Genomic DNA, 23,602 nt, shown 5'->3' on the forward strand with positions numbered 1-23,602 from the left:
CTGGAAATGGCTACTGTAAATTATTGTACATTTTTGTAAGAGGAGATACAAGAGAGACCTACCGTACTTCTGCCGCAATGCGACGTCGTGCGCAAGTGTGTGTACACTCTGCTCATTACACACACAGGGACACACCGCAGCACATGTTAAATATTAAAAATAAAGAATTCCTCTCTGAAAAAGCGTACAGTCTTACCGCTTACAAATTCCGCCATTTTCCATAGTACAAGTGCAACTGGCTTTTAAAGGGAATAGGATACGAGACTCTGACTGGTTTATTGCATGTTAGACCTAAAACACACCCATGACTCATAAAGAGACTTGGTAGAACCCTTTTGGACCACCGTTGTTAAAGGTGTCATGAACTGGCTTTTTAATTTTTTTTTATATTGTTGTCTGAGGTCAACTAATGATGTTCGTGTGTTTTTTACATTCAAAATATCATAACTAATCAGTAATAGGCTATTTTCTACACTGGTTTTGAGGCTCTCTCCAAAACGCTGGGTTTTGATGGGCGTGACGCACTGGAGACTTGTAAGTAAACGCCCACGGCTAGGATTGGATAAGATTTGCATATTTAATGAGCTTAAGCTCCCCTGTCAGTTCACATAAAAGAAGAGACTCTGAAAGATTGAGAGAGAATCGGCAACCAAAATGATCATCGCGACCACAGGGCTCGCAAACATCTTTTTCAAACAAACACAATGATTTTTTTCTCATCGACCCGCGTTTTATTGGACCATTATTTTTATATTACACATAGCCTGCAAGATCGAACGATATAAGCACGAACTGGGCGCACACACATAGGCTACACACGTTTGTCGTGCACGCTGCCCTTCAGATATCAACTCGAGAGAGAGAATAGCAGAACAAGAACGGAATATAATGAGATTCATCGGCCTGCCAGGCTTTGCGATGTGTCCAGCGTGCTAAATGTATGCTCTTTTAAACATGTACACATAAGCAAAACGATCTATAACTATGCAATACTATTACATATAAAAACACGTTTTACTCACATACGTGTGTTGCACCATTCCTGTTGGATCCAAATCCAGCATCAACCGGAGATTTGTTTACAAACGATTCCGCAGTGAACTGAAGTGAACACCACTGTCTTCCCCACGTGAGCTGGAACTTCATTAAAAATAAATGAAGTATCACACATTCCTAATATTATGATCCGAAGGAAGCTTATGCAGCGACTGTTCTTACAAAATATCTTGCTTGCTATCTTCTTCCACATTGTTATTGCTGCTGGCTTGTGATCGACTGCAGCTAACAGGGAATGTTCTCAGAACATTGGCTAATATTCTCTGAAAGTTCTCTCAAAGTTATCAAAAAAAAAAAAAACGTTCTTGCAGTAACGCTATTAGAACGTTGTGCCAATGTTTTTTGCTATTGATTAACGTTCTAAAAACGTTAGCTCTAAAATGTCATTCTTAAATTGTTAGTGAAACGTTTTAAAAAACGTTAAAAAAGTATTAGTCATTACAAATTAGTCATACAGCTTTTTTCTTAAACTTCAGATACATAATTTGTATATCCAGTAACAACTTAATGACACTTAAATGCTAATTTCGTTAATATATATATATATCTCTTTTACAATCAGAAGAAAAATCTAGTAAAGTAATTATGTATTAAATATAATTGTAATATAAATATAAAAGTCAATTATAAAAGTAGTTTTACCTTTTTTTTTAAAGAAAGAATAAGATGTCAATAAACAAAAGCAAGTACTTTAAAGGAGAAAACTGGAATATTTTATTTGATCATACTCCACACACCCTTATAAGAACATTATTTAACGTTCTTATAACCTAATGAGAACGTTAATACAATGTTTCGCAAACCGGACATTTTAACGTTCCTAGAACTTTCATAAACGTTTTATAACTTATTGGGAACTAAATAAAAGCTTTTCTTTTAACAAGGAAGTTTTCAGCTCTGAAACGTAGATTATATTCTTATAGGCCTATTACCATGACCTTATATCAAAAGCACAAGGGAAAGTTGATTTCTCAATTCATCCCCCTTTTAAACTAGCAAATGTGGATTCGAACATGCCCTAAGTGCATCTGCACTTCAGACCATGCGCTCAGATTATTAAAAAAAAAAAATCTAATTCAAATAATGTAAAAAGTTTTTTTTGTTGTTGTTGCATTAGGCTACTTCAATAAGTAGTAGGCTAGGTATATGGTATTTTTTGGCAGTAATAGGTCTATTTGTGTGTTGCATTTTTAGAGTGGTAGTTTGGCCAGGGCCTACTATCATAAAATGATGTAGGAGCTGAGCACAGCTCTGATGATGAGAGGGTCCCTCCTCCCTATAGCTACACACTCATTGAACACATGCCCACCCACTCATTCACAGTCACACACACACACGCACACCACTGCTCTCATCAACACACGGGCTTCTGTGCAACCTGTTACTGCTAATACGAAAGGAAAATATTACAACAACATCTTTTCATTTTGTACAAAAACAATATTCGTTTAATGAGAGATAGAGACAGTCAGAATATGCTGAGACTCGAATCCAGCGCGTGGAGTGCGCCTGACGTGTATTGAGTGACAGGATTATTGATCTTAATATGAGTCGGGCAGTGGAACCCGCGTGAAAGACGCCGTATTTTTTTAGGACGGCGTTTTCGACTTGGGAAACGACAGGCTTCGCACGTAACCTATACCCAGAGAAATCATCGTCAAGCTTGTATAATTCTTGGACGTCGACTAAGCGGTAAGACCTTTTCTTGTTTAAGAAGAGAGGCTGAAAATTGTTCTAAATCGCTGTATGTCTTCACAAAGCGCGTGTTATTTGTTTAAACGATCGTCTTTAACCACATTTAATCGTCCCATGGGCTATCACATCCGGCAGGGGTGAAACCAGCATCGAGGATGCTCAATGCTCCTATGGGTACCTACGCATTTTACAGATTCATTTCACAGTTGAGGATACAATGTGATTTAAACAGGTATTGTGGGAAATGATTAGCTTCAGAAAGTAACATGACCTTGGTGTTGTAAAAAAGCTCCAGTAGCCTACAGCTGCTTAGTATAAGGGCAAATGGGACTGTGGTAACATCATTTTTTTTTTTTGTCCAGTGTCATGACTTGAGTAATGATCCATTCACTGTCAAAAATATTAGTTATTTAATGGGGGAACTAAAATGCTACAGTAAATGCAGTAAGCGAAATGCTACAGTAAAACCTGCTAATTTGTTATCTTTAGCTCACCCAAAAAATAAAATTCTGTAATCACACACCCTCATGTCTTTCTAAACCTGTAAGACTTTCGTTCATCTTCGGAACACAAATTAAGATATGATTTATGTCCCTCCAATGACAGTCTTTGCGACTACCACTTGATGCTACAAAAAGTTCATAAAGAGATCTTAAAATGAATCCATAGGATATGAATTGAGTGGTTTAGTCCACATTTTCTGAAGATAGCCTACACAATCACTTCATACGCTGAACAGATTTAATTTAGGCTTTACAGAACTGGCTCAGATTTTATTTAAAATATCTTCATGAAAGAAGTATTTTAATTTATCTTAAACTTAACACAGAAACTTATTTAGCCTAATACGTTCCTGGAACAACATCTTTAATGATTCTGGAACAACATTTCATTCAACCATTTTTAAGTTTACAGTTTATGTCAAGTTTAGGCTTACAACCAGGGTTAGGTGCTTCTACATTAGTGTTATACAGCTATCATTTCCCTTTGATCTTATAGGGATAAGTTATGGGTAGGCTGAGGTTTAGGGGTACGGATAGGTTAGGACTACATTTTCGGACAGGAAGGTTGTTCCTGGATCACCAAAATATGTTGACCCAGACACCCGTCTAACTCGGCAAAATCAGGATATGCAAACTTGCCACCTCAAACTATATAATTATATAAATTCTACTCTTCAAATATTGGGTTTTTTTCACCAAGGATGCATTTATTAGAATTTTCAGCAGGCATTTCTCCAGTCAGATGATGCTTCAGAAATCATTCTAAAATGCTAATTTGCTGCTCAAAAAACATTTATTATTATCAATGCTAAAAACAGCATAATACTCCTTTATTTGCAGTTATGTACATTGGAATGTTGCACTTAATGTAATTCAGTTAATGTTAATTACAATACTTTAGTGTCCTATGTGGTGTTTGTCTTTATTATTATTGACCACAGTTGTTGAAGTCAACTTTGATGAAGTTTAAATCTTGTCATGTGGCCTTCCCAATAACTGAATTACATTTGTAAAACTAATCCATATGGTTTAGTCCAAATTTTCTGAAGAGACACGATCGCTTTATGCACTGAACAGATTTAATTTAGGCTTTTATACACATAAATACAGAACTGGCTCAGATTTAATTAAAAAATATCTTCATTTGTGTTCCGAAGACGAATAAAAGTCTTGCGGGTTTGAAACGAGGTGGTGAGTAAATGATTACAGAATATATTTTTTTTAGGGTGAAATAACCCTTTAATTGAAAAATTAAGAATTATTTTTATAATTAACTTTAAACTTAACACAAAAAAACGACAAGAACATCTTGGATGAGATGGGGTGTGAGTAAATGATCAGGAAATTTTCCATCTTGAAGTGAACCAATCCTTTAAGTCATCATGTGACCTAGCAAACCACCTGTGTTATTCCAAGTAATTGAATTGCATTCTACAATAACAAACAGATTATAATAGCTCAATAAATGGCATCTCATAATGCTTGTTATACTAAAATTCAATATAACTCTTGCTAACTCTTGCATTTTAATATAAATTATGTCACTCACTCTGCTTTTGCACTACAGGTAGTGTCCCAGCTATATGAAGCAAGCACTCATTAAGAAGCAATGCTCTCTTCCTACAATTTGCTGAAAAGGAGGACTTGGCAGGTGTGAGTGGGGTTGTGGCAACGCTGGAACTGTGACCCTAGCCAATATGGTTTGCAGCGAACAGAGTTCTGGCACATCAGTGCCCAAAAAGGAAATGCAGACCCGCAAGAAGCGGAAATCTCGTCCTCAGGGTCTGCCTTCTCCTGCCCTTTGCTGCGCATGCGGATTGTGTATTATGTTGGCGGGCATCAACATCACCTTAGTGGGCGCCTTTGCCTTCAGCACGCTAGTTCCCTCTAGCAATCCTCCGATAATCATCGGACCGATACTCCTGTTGGTGGCGTTCTCCTTCTTCGGGGCTTGTTGCATCTGCAGCCGCTTGCCTCCACCTCAGAGCTCCCGTCGGTCCAAAGGAGGTGGTGGCTTGGGCTTTATGGGTCGGGGCGGAGGGGGGTTGGGTGGAGGTGCAGCGTTCGAGATTGAGACCAGCGAACACACAATGCAGGACACCACAGCTGTGCAGCTCAGCCCCACCAACTCCCCCTGCTCCTCTCATGCCTCAAGCCCCGAAAGAGAGGCTCCCGCCACTGCCGCTAACGCCACCGTCCCCGCCCCGGAGTACATCCCTCCACGAGCCTGCAAGCTCTTTACTATGGAGGCCAACGGACCCAGCTCAGCAGCCTTTTCTGCGTCTACAGGGGGTGGAGGGGCGGTCCGGCTCACTTTGCCCTCAGACTGCGCCGCCACTTAAGGCTGCCAATTTAGGTCGCTCTCCGGAGAAGGGCTGGTATTACGTTATGTAAATAGCTTTTCAGAAGAGAAGACAAGCACTGTGTGTGAAGAATTTATTTGATTAGCACAGCTGGCTTGTGCCACAAGGTGCAATAACAATTGAAACATTCGATAAATTCAGCAGGTTGCTTTTTGGAGTCTGCGAGGTCCATGCCATGTGTTCCTAATAAAAATGACAGAGGTATGTGAGAAGCACATGAAGAGCATTTGTGTTCTCCTGTGCTCTCGTATCCAAAGAGAGAGAGCCTTGAAAGGTGAATCACTGTGGCGTGCTTCACATATTCATACTGTGCCACTGTTACTCAGAGCATTCACAGTTACTGCGCTCAAAAGAGACAGAATCAGCTGTTGTGTAAAGATGGCTTTGGAGACGAGCCTAAGAAACAGAACGGAGAAAGACATTACACTGCGCATTGTCATATGTCAGTGCTCAGACCAAAAAAACAGAGATGTTGTATATTTTCTCTTAAATATTTTCTCTTTGTCGTTTTAAACGTTACAATACATTCAAGGGTAAACTTAGATTTTTTTTGATGACTGTGGCTTTTGGATTTTGTCTTTATCGGATGCTTAATAAGCCGCAACACTGTTCAAATGCACTGATGATATCTTTTTTCATGTGACTCAGAAAACGAGTAGTTCCAGTTCAAATTGGACAGATAGTTCCAGCTCAATGATGGGCGGAATTAAAACTTTTAACGCAATTATAGTGCGATTCGCCTAACGCTGTGTGATTAAAAAAAAGCATATTTGTTGAGAAAATGTGCATATAAGCATATCAGCGTATCTGCGTTATTCAGCTCTACTCGTACTGTTGTTGCATTTTGTTTGTTCTTGAGAGACGTGACATTATTTAATGAACCAACAGCCCATTTTTCTGTACAAAAAAGAAAAGAAAAAAAGAAAAGAAAAAGAAACTAGCCGTAAGCCTTCACTCTTAAATTTACACTGTGGTTTATAATGCTGCCAAGTAAAACGATATTTCTTTCCCTTATGATTGCCAAAGGCTGTTTTCTCCTCCTAGTATCCCTCTTCGGTTGTCAATACTTGTCTTACGTCAACAGCACAGAATCATTTGAGTATACTGCCTACATCGGCTCACAGTATTCCTCCCCAAAATGTCTCACTGTCTCTGTGCTCCCTGTTTTTCTATTGCCCTTTGAAAGCAAGAGCCAGAATTGTCCTCAAACATGCCCCCCATCACTGACCCGCAATGATGGTTCAAACCAAACAGCGAAATAATTTCCCTCATGTCGATTTGACCAGAGAGGTCAGCTAAAAGCAGCTTTCGGAAAGGACATTATCCATTTATATTTTTTTAAGAATGAATATGGTCTAATGAAGTTTGTAAAAGTAGCTAAAGTTTTTAGATTTTCTCTTGTTATCATTTTCATCAGTTCCAACCAGATAAAAGGGCTGATTTTTTATGTATTAATTCTGTAGTGTTTCTTTTCATTTGCATCTGTTAATGTGTACTTTTAGCTGTGTGATATAGTGCTGTGTATTTATTATAAGTCATATGGGTCGATATGTGATGAATGCTGAAGAAAGCGCAACATGAACTGCATGCTTACAAAAAGTGCACTGTTGCCACGGGGGAAAAATAAAATCCTTAATGAATTCAAGAGAAACATTAAAACTCATTGATCCGCTTGTTTGTCACAGGATCGTGAGCTTTATTTCCATGTAGTTTAAGGGAAAGAAGAGATGTTGGATAGGGAGCCGTGGAAACATTGGCATGCTTATATAATGTTAGACTACAAACTATGTGCACCTTTGTTTGTAAGCTGCTATTTGCCATCTACACATCTGCTGTAGTCTGAATGAATTGAATGTTGCCTTAATATTGACAGTGATCTCAGGATCAAACCAGCGAGGGCTACTCAAATGTCAAATGAGAACATTTGGTTATGTGGTATTCCTGTATTTATAGAGATTTCATGTTGTTCATTACTTTCTACCATGTGTGTTTTTAAAAAGGTATTTAAATGGAGGCAAAGTGGAATGAGATGCGTGTTGAAAAGTTTTGATAATGCCGATTTGCATTATTGTCATAAATTAGGCCACGTCGAGTAAAATGACGGTGAGTTCTTTTAAGTATTGTTGACACTGAAAAAGTCTTTTGTAAGCTGTACACGTCATAATTATACACTGTTTAACTCCCACTCGCATAATTCAATTAGAATTGTGTCCACACCTGTTTTGACTCGTTTTTTCTAAACCCTTCTTTGTTCTTTTGAGTATATCTGAAAAAAAAGTTACATTATAAAATGAAAAACAACTCTTGGCATGCCAGAATATACATTAAAAACTACATTCTTAAATGCTGTTTGACATTTTGTCATTTCAAGCAATAAGAAACTGCAGTTTGATGTAATGTGTGGCTACAATGGTTGCAAGGCTGATCCCATTTACTTCACTGGACCGACATGCTATATGGATAGTTCTCTCAAACAAGAGGTTCAGGTACTTTTCACATAATGCTTACCCTTTACGAAAATAGCATGTGAAGAAGTAAGCGTCTCGTGGATTCTGCCCATAGTCCCACGATTTGCGGCATAAATCCAAAGTCCCACAATTTTCAGCATAAATTAAGTTCACACAGTCAATCTGGAACATTCTTTTCCTCTATTGCAATCTGTAGTATGCTAGGCCAAGTGATTTATTAGCCTATTTCCTTCTTTCGTTATAGGGGTCTTATTATGCCCTTTTATGAAGCCCTAATATGTTTGCATGCTTGATTGTTAAAAGAAATCATTCTTTTTCCACATATTATACATTATTACAGCGCCTTTCACCCCAGTATGCTCAAAAACACTGTTTAGTTCCTGTTTCAATTAAGCCCCTCCTTGCTAAATGTGCTGTGATTGGCACCGCTTAGCATGTGTTCAGGAAATGTTAAGCCCCTTACCATAACCGTAAGCTCTACTCAGATATAAATATTCAGGATGGCGTCAATTTCAAACCAATTTGAGCCTATTTCAGCAGACCCTTACAACGATAGCGGACAAGAGCATCATGCAGAAAGTATTTCAAGGACTCACAGTGTTTTGTTGTAATTTTATTTTTTAGATTATAGGGGTCATATAAAGCTCAGAGTAAAGATTTTAACCGATGGAAATTTTTAAAAATACGTTCAGGTTTTATTATGTTTATTTGCGGAGAATGAAATCCAGTGGGCTCTGAAAAGTCGTGCGGAGTCCTACATCACCAAGCTTCACGGTACTTAAGACCACGATGGAAATGCAGACAACAGTCGGTCTGAGGGAAAAAAGTGTTCCTGGGAAAAAAATGTTCCAGGTTATTTTGGTGGAAACGGGGTTTAATTCAATATCACAGCTTTGCCCTTTGTTTACATCATAGCAACTAGATAAAACTTATAATTTGAACTGTTAATAGAAAACACAATCACAATAATAAGACACTTACAAGTTGTGATCCATAAACAACAAATTGTCCAGACAATATGGGAATAGCTACATCTTTCAGAAGAAGCTTTTGTGCGTTGCCGGAGTTTCTGGAAGCTGTTCTCTGTAAAATGTGTAGCACACAGACAAACATTGGAGTTATAATGTTCAGGAACAGTGTTAAAAATGTATTTTAACCACTTTTAAGTTTGTCCACCTTAGGACAAACTTTTTCCTAACTTTTTTTTTTTGGATAACTTAATGAATTCACAAGATCTGGAAAAAACAAACAAAAAACATGTAGTCCAACTGAGCCGTTTGTTGTTGTTCTCTCAAAGTGGATTCTGTTAAAGAAAATATCCTTTGGAGTGGACTTTGAGCTTTTTAACCTTGCAGTTCTACCGGAAAGACTTGGGAGAAATATTTCGACAATAGTGCATTTATTAATAGTAAGTAATTTGCTGTAGACCCTGTCCCTAGTGCATAATCCGAGGGTATCGGATCTGCAATTCCTGCCTGAAGATGAGGGCAGGGGCGCAGCCGACCCCTCCGGGAGGTATGGACAGGGCCATCCTGGTGGTGGTGGGGAGGATGGGGTAATCGTCGCTTCAGTATCTGCAAACTCAAAAGTACAGAGCTTTTATACAGTGAGCATGAGAATATCATTGGATTAGAGTAAAGGCGAGTGACGTAGTAATTGAGTCTTCCCAGCAGAACTAATGCTAAAGCTTTCATATCTTTTCACACAGCAACATTACACACTAACTAAAGTTGAAAAAATTAAGGTAATATGACCCCTTTAAGTAAATATGCACCATAAACGCCTAGAAATTTCCCAAAAAGTTTCAGTGAACTTTGTTTGAGTTAAATATCTTCAGACTGGAACTTTGTCAGAATGACAGTTGACAAACATATTCACCTCAAAGAAGAAGGAACATGGATTGCATGTGTTACGTAAATCTTGATTTCTTGCAAATTGAGTGTTCTTCTGGGCGAGTCGGAATGAACTGCGGCGCTAATAGAGTTTTATGAACATGTCGAGCACAGAGTATTGGCCAAGGTCAGGATTTTCGTTAAATAATACATACAATTTCGTATACCCCCAGAACACTTAGAATATATGGCATGTGTCGCAAGGGATCATTCTGTGATACTTTTGCATCTTTTTGAAAAAGCTTGATGCTAGTCACAATTCACTGCCAATATATTTTAAATTCAAAAAGTTCATAAAACAAAGAAGGGCATACAACAACACCAGGGTAAATTATGAAATAAATGAAAACATATATCATAAATTCCTTTTCATTTTAAGGTGAACTATGCCGTTAACTGTTTTAGTGTGTATGTGTATGTCTGTCTGTCTCTCAGTGTGTGTGTGTGTGTGTGTGTGTGTGTGTGTGTGTGTGTGTGTGTGTGTGTGTGTGTGTGTGTGTGTTGTTATCAGGCGGCAACCTCCCGTGCTCTCTTGAAGCCAATTCAAAAGTGACTTAAACTGCAATTCATTGACTAGCCGCTAGGGACAAGCTCCAAAAGGGGGCAGAATCTCATTGAGCCCCATGTTAAAATGCCTATCTTTACAGCAGAATAAAACATGTTTACAGCCTAGTACAAATTGTGGTTTTGGTCTATTCAGCTATTTTTGCTCTTCATAACAACTGGAGGGGGTGATTTTTAAAGCCTTAAAGTTCTGCATAATTAAGGGTGTGGCCACTTTGAGTGGCAGGTGGATAGCCGTTTGTCTGCTGTCTGTTAGTCATCATGTCAACTCAGCTCCGCCCACATCCCACCTCTTTGCCCATTGTCAGTTAACCAGGAGTGACAGGCGATGACACCCTGACAAGATGGCAACGACCGGCTCGACCCTGCTTTACACTTCAAAACAGCTCTTCAGAATCCTATGGGTGATGTCACGGACTCTACGTCCATATTTTTTTAAATTTTTTTTACAGTCTATGGTTGTTACACATATGTCTAAATATGTTTTCAGCCTCCATTAGTTGTGACGTTTTGTTTTAACAGTTGATAGAATTGTATAAGTCTAATAAAAATGTGCCGAAAGTGTTTGTCATGCATGGTGCTTGCATTACTTTATTTTATGGTCAGTTTTATGTCTGCTATTCTAAATGGTAAGCATAGCCCCAATGTTTGGGTAGGTTTTGCACAATTTCTACAAGATGTAACAGAACAGCTGTAACAGTTTGTGGGCACGGGCATGTCAGGAATTTAGCGGGAGCGGGATTAAGAAAACAGTCCTGCAGAGGGCTCTACTGGGATGTTCACTTAATAGTCACAAAACCTAGCCTGACAAGCCAGACCCACATCAAGATGTTTGGTCTGGAAACTCACCATAGACAGGGCTCAATCCGAGGGGCGGGATAAACGGTTGTCTTTCAAGCTCCCTCTGCACGCGATAGGATAGCGCTACAACAACCAGAGCAGCGAAGGTGAAGCAGAGCTCGCTGACTGATTAAACATTCGCCGTATCCAGTCGGCTAAACTACGAACACATCTTCCCTTTTTAAGAATGACTTCAGTGTCGTTTTTTGTTCTTTTCTCAGAGAAAAGCTTGACTCCAAGTCTTCCAGAGCCGCGGTCAAAGCTGATTCGAAAGACCGCCGGCCAGTTTCTGTGTTTACTAGAAGCACGCAAACGCAACTCGGCCGTCATCATTATGGCCCCGCCCGCCGACTCTATACACGATGTGATTGGGCCGTCCAGATTTTGAGGAAAACAGCTCAGAATGGTATTGAGAGTTCCTAGACGACACTTGCGGGCAAATTAAATTTGCTGCCGCTAGGGTGCGTCTAGATTTCTAGGCTACACAAAACCAAATTCAGCCACTAGAATAATAAAAAGAATGAACATAATGAAGATTTCACAAGTGCGATGTGATTCATACAAAATATATATATATATATATATATATATATATATATATATATATATATATATATATATATATATATATATATTTTTTTTTTTTTAATAAGCAAGAAGTTCCACCCCTAAATTTGTGCGGTGTAAGCAGTCGCAAAGTGTAAAAAAATAAAACAACAACGTACAAATGAGATACAAATTCATACGAATTAGCCACCAATTTACCCAAACATAAAAAGTAAATTGTAACGAGAGTGTTGGCTTTATAAAATGTTCGCATGGTAGATTTACTTACCATATTTAAAGTCCCCATGAAATTGACATCCACACTCATCCAATTAATTCCTCATGAACAGAATCAAGTCCAGCCCTACATTTTTTTTCTTATTCGAGAAACGGTTCACTTGGATTCACAATAGTGAATAAAGAACTATTGAAACTTCCATTTCATGCTGACTTTAAAGAGTGACTAGTCTGCAGCTAAATATCCCACTAGCCTATATCAGGGGTGTCCTATCCTGCTCCTCTAGGGCCATTGTCCTGCAGAGTTTAGCTCCAATCCCAAATAACCACATCTGAACCAGCTAATCTAAGTATTTTAAGCACACTAGAAACTTCCAGTCAAGTGTAATGAGGCAAGTTGGTTCAGCACCGAGTTTGGACACCCCTGTGTTATAAGGAGACTGAGGCTAAGTTGTGACACTGGGAAGTTGTAGCAAAGCAATGGCTATATAACTTTATCTAAAGACAACCAATTTCACAAATGTGGGCTATGGTTTCAAACACCTCATTTAAAACCTCTCTTAAATTCGAGTAATATTTGGGGAGGCTGCTCACTGCAAAGCCATGAGTGGAGTGTGAAGTCCAGCTTCCCCCTCTCTGAATGTAATTTGGGCCTAATGGGTGAAGCTAGAATATCCATCCACATCCTAACCTTACATCTATCAAGTCACACATTACACGTACAGAAAGGTGGAACTGGACGTTCTGCAGTGAGCACTACTTGAGAGTTTGTGCTCCAAACTAAATATTTGCTAAGGTGTTGGACGAACAGCAGGAGAACACAATAAAACACACAGCCACACACAAATAATCTAGTAGCCTATGGAAAACTAGGATAATCAAAAGTTTATACAATGTTTGTTGTTTCATTCGCTGTTATGTTTGTCCAAACTATGTTTTCAATTTGCGTAATTTTTTTTTTTGAAGACAAGACGTAAGGCATGCAGACTTGCAGAGAATTAGGCCTACACCTACCGTGAGAAATGTTTACCTGTGCCAATAACGTCCAAACCACTCGTGAATCCGCTGTCCATATTGTGGAAATTCGCTTCAGTTCACATACGTAGACTGTTTCAATAATTCCACCCCGATGCTGAGAAAAAAAAAACTAAATTTGTTAAGTGTGTGTTAAAATAATAATCACTTTTTAAGACTTGACAGTGTTCTCCAGTGGATTTCACTAGCAGACAGCGCCCTCAGTTGGTATTTTATGAAACAACAGAGACGCCTTAACTAATATTAAAATCATAAATATTGTCCATCCTTTTATTAAAAATACTTTATTATATTTAGTTTACACTACCATACCCCACACACTCTTTAGCCATCTCTCAGCTCTGCTGTTTTGGTTAAGAAAATGTCTCAGTTTATTACAGTATAGTGTAGTCTTTTTCCACCAGAGGGTACTAGTCACACGTACATGTATTATACCATTAGAATCATATAGCTTCATCTGAAACTATTTACACCGTATCTCGACCAGTTCCTTTGAGTTTTCCCCCCCTCAGTAAGCACTGTATTGTCTATTAGAATAGATAAAATACACATATTTCTTAATCTCTAATGCATATTGTTCTAGTAGGTAAGTATGAAATACACACATTCACACATTCAAATGAGTCTGAATGACAGTACAATTTGCCTCCAAACCATATGAAACATGTTTCTTCATTGAGAGAAGGGCAAATACTATGTGTATGACATTTTGCATATCCATTAATGAATCTGAATCACATGCCATCTTAAATAAATAAAGTAGCTTATGTAAAATAAATCTGCTGCTGATCTGCTACTAATAATAACAAACTTGTCTTGATCTATACTTTACCCATATACTAAAATGTATTTATACAATTCTTTTTACAATAATATAGTGTGTCCCAGAACAATAGCAGAGAAAAACACACCAAGACATCCATTTATCACTTTGTCACTATTAGATAAATGGTAGATAAATGTATTTGTGAGTAAACTCACATCTTTGCCTAAAAATATGATCAGAGCCATTCTCTATAAGATGTAATTTATAGTGATTGCACCGTCACATTGCTATCTCTTTTTAGCTGAACCATTGTATTACCTTGTGATCCAATAAACTTACATTATACTCACAGCTGTTTCTATGTCAGATGATCTGATCAAAGAGCAAATAGTGTTTTCTCTTGTGAAGTGCAAGTACTTCTAAGAGTTTATATGGCCATGCTCTAGTTTCTGACTGGATTTAATTCATGTGTTTATCGGTCACACTTCAAAGACTGTGTCTTATTTCAGCTGTCCTCTCTGACACCAGTCTTAGTTAACAAAGTCGCTCAGGGTCAGTTGGAGTGACTCCATAAAATACAGGCTGTTTTGTGGTTTGTCTTCATGTTCCTGTAGCCAACAATAATGATAGCTGACACTACTCAGCATGAGCTCTCTTGAGAATGTATTTGTGTGTCGATCCAGATGTTTGCAACATGTTGGAGGTGTTGTTTTAAGGTGCAACCGATTGCAAGCGTAAATATGAATAGTCACATGCCAGTCCTGTCTGTCATACATGACTCAGCAGCATGACTGTAGATAATGATTTACTGTCTGAGGACAGCGGGATGATGGCAAACTGTTCTGGTGAAATGCAGCGATGTAATGCAGAATAATGTGGAATGCAGAGGTCACAGTGAAGGTTGCCCTCCTGATCTACAATGACTATGCAACTTAAATGCAAAAAAAAAAAAAAAAAGACGAGCAAAAACACAATAATTGCAACTTGCACAACAGTGTTGAATTTTATTTTCCCTTTATTTAATAATTTATTTGAACCAGCAAATACACACATTTTATGCACTATTTTGTATAATATAAATTAAAGCTAAATAGAAATAAAACAAAAGATATATCAAATAAAAGCTTATTCAAAAATGTATATAATTAGAAAAAAATTAGACAGAAACCTTTTTACAATTCCTCATCCAATTTATTATAAACAATATAACAAGATCAAAAACAATACAATTATAAAAGAATACCTATTTTCCCATTCATGTTTTCTTAGTATATTGGGTCTCTAATGACACGAGGTGTGTGACTGTGTAAGTATATTTTTTCAGTTACACTTAATTTTAAGGTGTCATTGTTACAGTAATTATGTATTTAAGTACTGATTAATATTTAGCAACTACATTTACTATAGGGTTAGGGTAGGATAATGGTTTGGTTTAGGGTTAGTTGCATGTAATTATGCATAACTTATACTAACAAGTCAATATGTCAATATACAATATCAATTATATATGTAAAAAGGACACTGCAAAATAAAGTGTTACAATTTTTTCTGCACAGCAATATTTTAACCTTTAATGACTAAATAAGTGTAGTTTACCTTTATTCCACAAGGAATGTCTGATACACAATGATACTACTCCAGCCTTGTATATTACCAAGGGAATAATATCTCAATAGAACTGGCAAATTTTATTGTGGTATTTGGTATGTGGCAGCCTGGGAATTCCAGGTGCAGAATGCTAATGAGCAGGGGAATGTGTTAAAATATGTTATAGGCTATACATGTTTGCAGAAGCACGTTAATGCCTCATATGATAACTGGTGCAGAGTCTTGGATGGTCCTTTCATGCAACATATAGGCCTACAAATGTAAGTGACATGTACACTGTTTGTTAGAGAATGTAGTTTGTGGTAATGACTAAAGAGATTTTATGCTTAACAGGAATGTATGCAGAAGAAGTCACTAATGAACACTCACGATGCCTTTGAAGAAATGTTTTATCCACTAACCTTTGCTTTTTAACTCAGATTTGACTAAACCTATCAAATTACCAAAGGTAGAATAGGAGAGTTGCTTTGTCTGCAGATGCTTGTGACTTGTGTGACAGTGTGGCGTGATTCTCTTGTCTCAAATCCCATGCGCTCCCCTGAGGGACAGACGGGGTTCCTCAGCTTTCTCGATCCGCTCAGAACTGGACCGCGGCGGTTGCTCGGGAGAGAGAGTGTGCGTGTGTAAGAAACCTCGTCTGTGTCCCCAGCTTGAGTGCGTCAGGGAGGGACTTAGAAAGAGAGAGAGATAATCAAGCAGAAGAGATTAAGGAAAGACGAGCTGCAAGAGTTCAATGCAAGCAGACAGAGGTTATGTAACCGTGGTGAAACTAACCCAGCTCTATAATGCAAAGCATGCTGGGAAAGACCAGTGGAGACTGGAGTTCTCGCATGAAAATGGCCTCACAGCACCAAAAGAAAATATCAGTGCTGTTTATCAGTTTTTCATTATTTGACGATAATTCGTCTCGCTTTGACCATTTTGGCATCCTCATTATGTAAAATTGGTTCTGGATTAAGGTGTCTGTCTATGCAATATTATGCAAATCATACATGTTGTTCTTTTTGTGCAAATTTGGGTCATGACCAGTGATGCCAGTAACGCGTTACTCTAATCGGACTACTTTTTCTCAGTAACGAGTAATCTAATGCGTTACTATTTACAAACCAGTAACCAGAATCAAGTAACTTATCCAAGTCACCGTGAGTTACTATTTGTCATTTTCCTTAGTAAAAAAAAAATATATATATATATTTTTTTTTGCTTTCTTTTTGCGTCTCGGGGAGAATATTTTTTCAGGAAACATTTGTTAATTTGTTAACAGTATGCATCAACTTAAAATGTCAGGAGATACATTGTTGACGTTACTGTTAAAAATGCACTTCCAATTAAGTGAGTGTTGGCAAAATTTGTTGTCATTTCTATGTTGAGGCGGCAGGGCTGTTGTCGGCAACTGCTGAATGTAACTAATAAAGTAACTTGTAATCTTAATTACTTTTAAAATCAAGTAATCTGTAAAGTAACTAAGTTACTTTTTAAAGGAGTAATCAGGAGTCAGATTACTTTTTCAAAGTAACTGTGGCAACACAGGACACACAACTGACACATTTGTTGTCAAAGCTATGAAATTTGGCCTGAAAATATAGATTTTCAAATATCTAAAATTTATTGTGCCTTTTCTAGTTTTTAAATATGTAGGCATGTTTTATAATTTTTTCTCTTGATTTTTAAGAGTTTAAAAAAATAGTTTTTAATAATAATTTAAATGAGCGTTTAAATGTATTACATTTATTATTATTATTATTTAATTATCTTATGTGCTTTGCCATTTTATTATTGTAGGTTTAATATATTTAAGTTTCATTATTATTATTATTATTCATTCTTAGTTTTAATTTATTTTCAGTAAGTGAGTTCAGTGCTTCATCTTAACTTATTTCAGTTGGCTGGCTTTTTTGTTTTTTTATGTAATATTTTAGTTGTAATTTTTTAAGTGAACAAAATGCTTTAAATAGCTTTAGTTAATGATAATAACCAGTAATAATAATATATTATTATTATTATTATTATTATTATTATTATTATTATTGCTGATGTTTGTTTAGATTGCAATGTCAAAATTTTGGCATGGGTAGATGACAATGCACATGCTTCTGTTGCTGGGAAACACTATGATGTGAATGAATGAGGGCACCCTGGTAAAAAAAAAAAAAACATTTTGGTAGAATGTGTGGGAGTTTCATATAAACCGTTTAATACGTTTTTTTGTTTTTGTTTGTTTGATTTTTTTTTTTTGCTCATCCAAGCCATTAGGAATACCAATGACCCTAGACAAAGAGTAAAAAGCAACTCTGACCTTTAGTAAGCACAAGTTATACAAATGATCCACTGCTGTTGCGTAAGCTTCCTTTCAGACCCCTCAATGCAAATCATCACAAACACATCCTGAGAAATGCCATTGATGTGACTGACTGACTGACTACACTTTTGCTGCTTTCAAACAGAAGTGCTTTACTACGAGATGGTTGGCAGAGATTCTGTGTTGCTCTGACCATTTATGTCTTATATAGACTTTCCTCTACAAAGAGAAGCGTGATCAATGACGTTTTATTCTGTCTATGATAAGGTAATGGCTCTTTATGCATACATGAGATTGATTTTTGTCTTTTTTGGCTCGGCGTTCTGTGACTCTTTGACAACTCATTCAAATAGATCGATAGAATGTGTAGCCAAGAATAGACTTGGTAAGGACAAAGTACACTTGCCAAGTTCAGGTATTTTAATCTTATAAAGTCCACATTTGCAACACATGCATGTGTATACTTGGTTCAGTTATCCAATATTAACTTAGAAACAGGATGACAACGTGGACTGAATTATTGATCATTTTACTTAATGTTTAGCTCACCAAACTCGAAGAAATGGCGCTTCATTCATCACCACGAAATTCTCCCGAATCGCATTGATGGGATTGGGATTGGTAAACAAGTTGCTTTACTAACTGCTCACCAGTAGAGGGCTTCACCACAGCACAGATCTGATGTAAAGAATCAAACTGCATCAAACTGGTTCACAGCTGCATTTCGACAGGATGCATCTTTTCTTCTCATAAATACTTTGTCATTATAATTAGATTGAAATATGCAGTCATCCGATTCAGCAATACCAATCCCAACACATTTAGAACTGTATATTATGATAAAATAATATTAAGATATTATTAAAGGTATGCATATTGAGTAATATGAAATATAGGGTCTAGGATTGGATCATGAGTGCAGTGATTATTATGTTTCTAGCATGTTATATATTTGTGAAGAGTAACCCTAATTGATGGAGTTTATAGATTTTAATTTCTTAAAGGGGGGGTGAAACACTCAGTTTCAGTCAATCTCATGTCAATCTTGAGTACCTATAGAGTAGTATTGCATCCTTCATATCTCCGAAAAGTCTTTAGTTTTATTATATTTATAAAGGAAATATAGGCTGTACCGAGTCTTTCCGGAAAAAAAACGAGCGCCTGGAGGCGTATCGTGTGGGCGGAGCTAAAGAATGACGAATGCGCACAAAGCGGTGACATCCTCAAGCGTGGAAAATCCCATGGCTATCGATCCAGAATCAGATTCGGAGGCTGAAATAAATTAAACAGGAGAAACAGCAACAGCAGGACGTCCGTCTCTGTGGTATGTACTGTATTTAGTGGCCTGTTAACATTTGTGTGTTTTTACTCGCAGTTTATGAGGACATGATTCGGTTTATGAACTATTGTATGCGACTAAACCTTAGCAGTAGCAAGCAAAACGGTTTTACACGTCAGACTAGTGTAACGTTATACATAGAACAACAATGGAGTAACCGTTAGCGCATTTGAATGACGAAGCACGCGATCGTGTCGTTTAATGATGTTTACTCACGCGATAAGCCAACAACAGCACAGACATTTGAAGCAGTTTTACTCACCGGCTGCTTCCAAAGCAGGACCGAACCTTTATCGCTGGGACCGCTCCGTCAAAAACACACTTCTTTGGTATGATCTGGTAAAGTCCTGACAGCAGTGACTGTGGAAATCCACTTTGCGACGCGACTGAAGCGATGTTGTGAAGCTTCCCGTCATTTCTGCGTTCAAATCGGTTCAAATGCAGCGCTGCCTTCCGGGAATGCTGTGCTGAAGCGTTGAAGTCGCTCGACGTCACCCATAGGAATAAAGTGGAGCGCGGCGGGGACTATAACGACATAAGTGTTCACGGACGAGTGGATCTGCACCTGCGCGAGTATTTATGGGCGTGCATTTCCTCTCTCGCTCTAGTCACGCGCGCGCGCACCCTACCGGGAGAAGAGCCCGTACGGCCCATACAAGGACCTTCCGCTCTATTAACGTCAAGCCGACCCATACTCGAAAAAAACTCTCCGAAACTTGTGAGAAACCGGAGGGAGTATTTTTGACACAGAAATACTCCATCAAACGTCCAACATTAGTTTTTGAAACTTTGTCTATGTTTAGGATGGGAATCCAAGTCTTTAACAGTGTAAAAAGCTCAGTATGCATGAAACAGCATTTCACCCCCCCCCCCTTTAAACAACCTCATCATGGCCATATTATGACAATGTCAAGATGCGTCAGGCTCAAATGTTTGGGAGGAGGTGCCAGCTCAAACATGAGCTGGCACCTCGAGTCCAGACCTTAAATGCATTGGAAGTCTTTGGGATGTGCTGGATAGCATTCTTGCATTGTCAGTACAAGTCATTGTCCAAAAACTGTTGCGCCTCTTGATGGAAATAAATGTTGTGATGTGATGTCTAATGTTCCTTTGGCCTTTTTAGATTACCTTTGCTGTGCTCTCCACCGCTCATTACGCAACTCCACAGCCGATGGGGCGTCTTTCTTTGCACGAGAGGGCCAATGTTCCTGAATTCACCTGTTCGACACTTGGAAAGCACTTCGTTCTCAATTGCTAAGCAGTAAACAGGCTTAATAGCTGGTGGCAAGCCTTTAACAGCCTCCATTAGCTCATCAAGATGGGTTATGCAACAGGTGTGTAGGGGAGCCACTTAAATAAATGATGATTTGATGGGCTCTGTTGTAAGGAAGCAGCGCTGTAATAAAATATCAGTGAAAGCTGGTGTTTGAGAGCAGACGAGGAGTACAGATCAAACACTGTAGCGTGTCTATTCTTCCCAGGAGATGGGCTGAATGGATGCCACGTTGATGAAAACTGCGCCGATTTGCTGATGCGGCCAAGCCTCCGCTCATTAACAGCAGGATCTCATCATCTCGCTCGCTCTTTTCTAAAAGGATCCCTCAGAATGAAATAAAAGGGGATGCTTTACACTTTAATGACTTTCCCACAGTGCTCCCCAAAAAAACAAACAAGCTCGATGCTGTGACCAGGAGGGGAGAGGAGCTCGTCTAATAAGGCCGAAGAATACTGAGTCCAGTGTCTGACCAGTCCTGCCATCAGCCGCCCTTGCCAAGAGTGCGAATAATCATGCCTTTATGTGGACAGGGAGCTCCGGGGACAGCTTTCTCATTACGTCCCCCCTTCATCACCCCATGCCGCAATAGCCACTGTGGCCCACCAATCTTTGGTTCCGATCTGGATCCCCACTGAAAGCAGATTGTTCAAGAGAATGTTTTTTGGGGGGAAAGGCAGCGAAAACACCCCCTTTTCACTTGGCACATAATTCTTAGCTAAGCATCTTTCAACAAGACCTCAAGTTGGGGATGGTCCGGCCTGTTCCGGCCTTACCAGAAAGAGAGGCCCTGCTTTTAAGAGCTGTGATTTATGTGTGTAGTTTCCGAGAGTTGCACTCTCGACGCCTCCTTGTGACTCGGACACAGGAGGGATGCTGGCATGTAAAAAATGCTTCATTCAGATGATTCAATTCACAAAGTTTTACAGAGGCATGGAAAAACTTCAAGTCATTCAAGCCTTTCCTTGAAAACTGGGTCATTTTACCAAACAGAATGAAATTATGGTATAATATAATAATAATTTGTAAGGAAAAATGTAATAATAATAATCTTTATTTGATATAGCACCTTTAAAAAGAGAATCTCAAAGCGCTTTATAGACAGATAAAAAGCAAAAGATACATGTAACACAAAAAATTAAAATAACAATCACAAAAATGTGTTTTAAGAGCAGATTTAAAACCGTTAAGAGAATCTGCTTGTCTGAGCATCATCGGAAGAGAAGTTGAGAAGGTCCGGTCACCCAGAGCGTCAGACGGGGTAACAACTAAAAGATCCCAATCGGAGGAGTGAAGATCTCGTAGGCGTGAAAGCAGTTTAAAGTTCTGATTAGTAATGAGGCGCCAAGCCATGAAGGGCCTTAAGTCAGCATGAGTATTTTCAAAAGGTACATATAAAACATACACAGATATATAAGAAATAAGAATTTATATAAATACGTTTTTATATAAAAACTTGTGTCAGTATTTACATTTAAAATCAATTTATATTTTTATGAAGCAAGTGACAGTAAAGATGTTTTATAATATTACAAAAGATTTATTTTTCAAATAAATGCTGTTATTTTGAACTTTCTATTCATCAAAGAATCAAAATATGTATCATGGTTTACAAAAAATAAAAATAAAACAGCTAACGAAAGATTATTGATAGCAGGACAACATTGATAATTATAAGAAATGTTTCTTGAGCATCATATTAGAATGATTTCTGAAGGATCATGTTACACTGAAGACTGGAGTAATGATGAAAATTTTGTTTGGCCATCACAGGAATAAAAAATTAAATATTAAATATAGGAATAAAATATTAAAATAAAAAATAGTTATTTTAACAAAATGTCACCGTACTTTCAATCAAATAAACTGTTACAAATCTGACGTGATGTATTGCACATGTTACATATATGCACATATATACACGTCAGATTTAAAATATCATTATAATGATATTTTAAATGGAATAACATGAAAATTCTTTGTATGCTCCAGTAATTAGGCAATGATTGGCTTGATGAGGATTAAGGCTGCAGGCATTCCTCGCACACTATGCTGATCAAAATTGGATTCTATTACTGCAATATCATTCATTATTATTTTTATTTCATATTTTTTGTTCTTGTTGGTGGCATGTGCATGTTCTGTAAAATGAAACCAGAACAGAATGTATTTCTGAAACTCGCAGTATGTAGTTCATCATAACAGCAAGCGGCAGCCAGCAAAGCTGCCACAAGGATAACCTTACTGTTGCTAAGCAACAGGGTATGTCCCAGTTTAATGCAGACTGGGCATTGTACTACAGATCTTTTTAAAAATGTAAACACGAAATATTTACACAATAAAGATCAACTCAGTGACCCCTACAAAAATGAGGGTACTGTAAAGCTGTAAACTGTGGCAGAGGTTGACTTTTGGGTATGAGGGTGAAAGGAAGAAAGCCTGGGTTTGCTGCAAGCTCCAGAAATGGTTAAAGCTCACGAGCATGACCAGACATTTTCTCACTGGCCTTGTTTTTGGAAGAGTTTTTTTTCAAAAGCACAAAAGCACAAAGCGCAAAAGCACAAAAACTTTGCATCAGAGTGGCTCTCTTGCACTGTTAGATGTGACAACTAATTCTTACATGACAACTCTCAGCATGTTTGGCGTGATAATGGATATGACAATGTTGAAATGTTTGGGTCTGCTAAGCTCAGGGCGTAGACAGGGTTTTATAATCACAGAGGTATTCCGGTAGCCTAGAAATTTAGACGCACCCTAGCGGCAGCAAATTTAATCTGCCCGCAAGTGTCGTCTAGCAACTTTTAATACCCTTCTGAGCTGTAAACGCCAAACTCTTGCCGAGCCAATCGCATCGTGTATAGAGTCGGTGGGCAGGGCCATAATGACAACGGCCGAGTTGCTTGCGTGCTTTTAGTAAACACAGAAGCTGGCGAACGGCGGTCTTTCGAATCAGCTTTGACCGCGACTCTGGAAGACTTGGAGTTAAGCTTTTCTCTGAGAAAAGGACAAAGAACGGCACTGAAGTCATTCTTAAAAAGGGAAGATGTGTTCTGAGTTTTGCCGACCGGATATGGCGAATGTTTAATCTATCAACAAGCTCTGCTTCACCTTCGTTGCT

The 23,602-nt window shown here is 38.1% G+C and overlaps 1 protein-coding gene and 1 long non-coding RNA gene across 4 annotated transcripts; one reads left to right on the forward strand and one right to left on the reverse strand.

Moving 5' to 3' along the window:
* The first annotated feature begins 2,368 nt into the window (after positions 1 to 2,368).
* Positions 2,369 to 7,961, forward strand: tmem275a (transmembrane protein 275a). The gene is made up of 2 exons (XM_067453124.1): positions 2,369 to 2,748; positions 4,822 to 7,961. The coding sequence occupies exon 2, from the start codon at positions 4,952 to 4,954 to the stop codon at positions 5,594 to 5,596; it is 645 nt and encodes a 214-aa protein (XP_067309225.1). The 5' UTR covers positions 2,369 to 2,748; positions 4,822 to 4,951; the 3' UTR covers positions 5,597 to 7,961.
* A 766-nt stretch (positions 7,962 to 8,727) lies between these two features.
* LOC137089528 (uncharacterized) lies at positions 8,728 to 13,363 on the reverse strand. 3 transcript variants are annotated; one of them, XR_010907698.1, is made up of 3 exons: positions 13,195 to 13,363; positions 9,067 to 9,659; positions 8,728 to 8,917 (listed from the first exon to the last, which is right to left on the reverse strand). It is a non-coding gene; the product is annotated as an uncharacterized lncRNA (long non-coding RNA). The 3 variants fall into 3 exon arrangements; XR_010907697.1 differs by having other exon boundaries at positions 9,067 to 9,666; XR_010907699.1 differs by having other exon boundaries at positions 13,179 to 13,363.
* Between the last annotated feature and the right edge of the window lie 10,239 nt (positions 13,364 to 23,602).

This window comes from Pseudorasbora parva, chromosome 9 (assembly GCF_024679245.1).
Source record: "Pseudorasbora parva isolate DD20220531a chromosome 9, ASM2467924v1, whole genome shotgun sequence".
NCBI classification, from domain to species: Eukaryota; Metazoa; Chordata; class Actinopteri; order Cypriniformes; family Gobionidae; genus Pseudorasbora; species Pseudorasbora parva.

What these genes read in the sequence shown, in the direction of transcription:
- tmem275a (XM_067453124.1), top strand. Translation starts at nt 4,952, where the DNA reads ATGGTTTGCAGCGAACAGAGTTCTGGCACATCAGTGCCCAAAAAGGAA.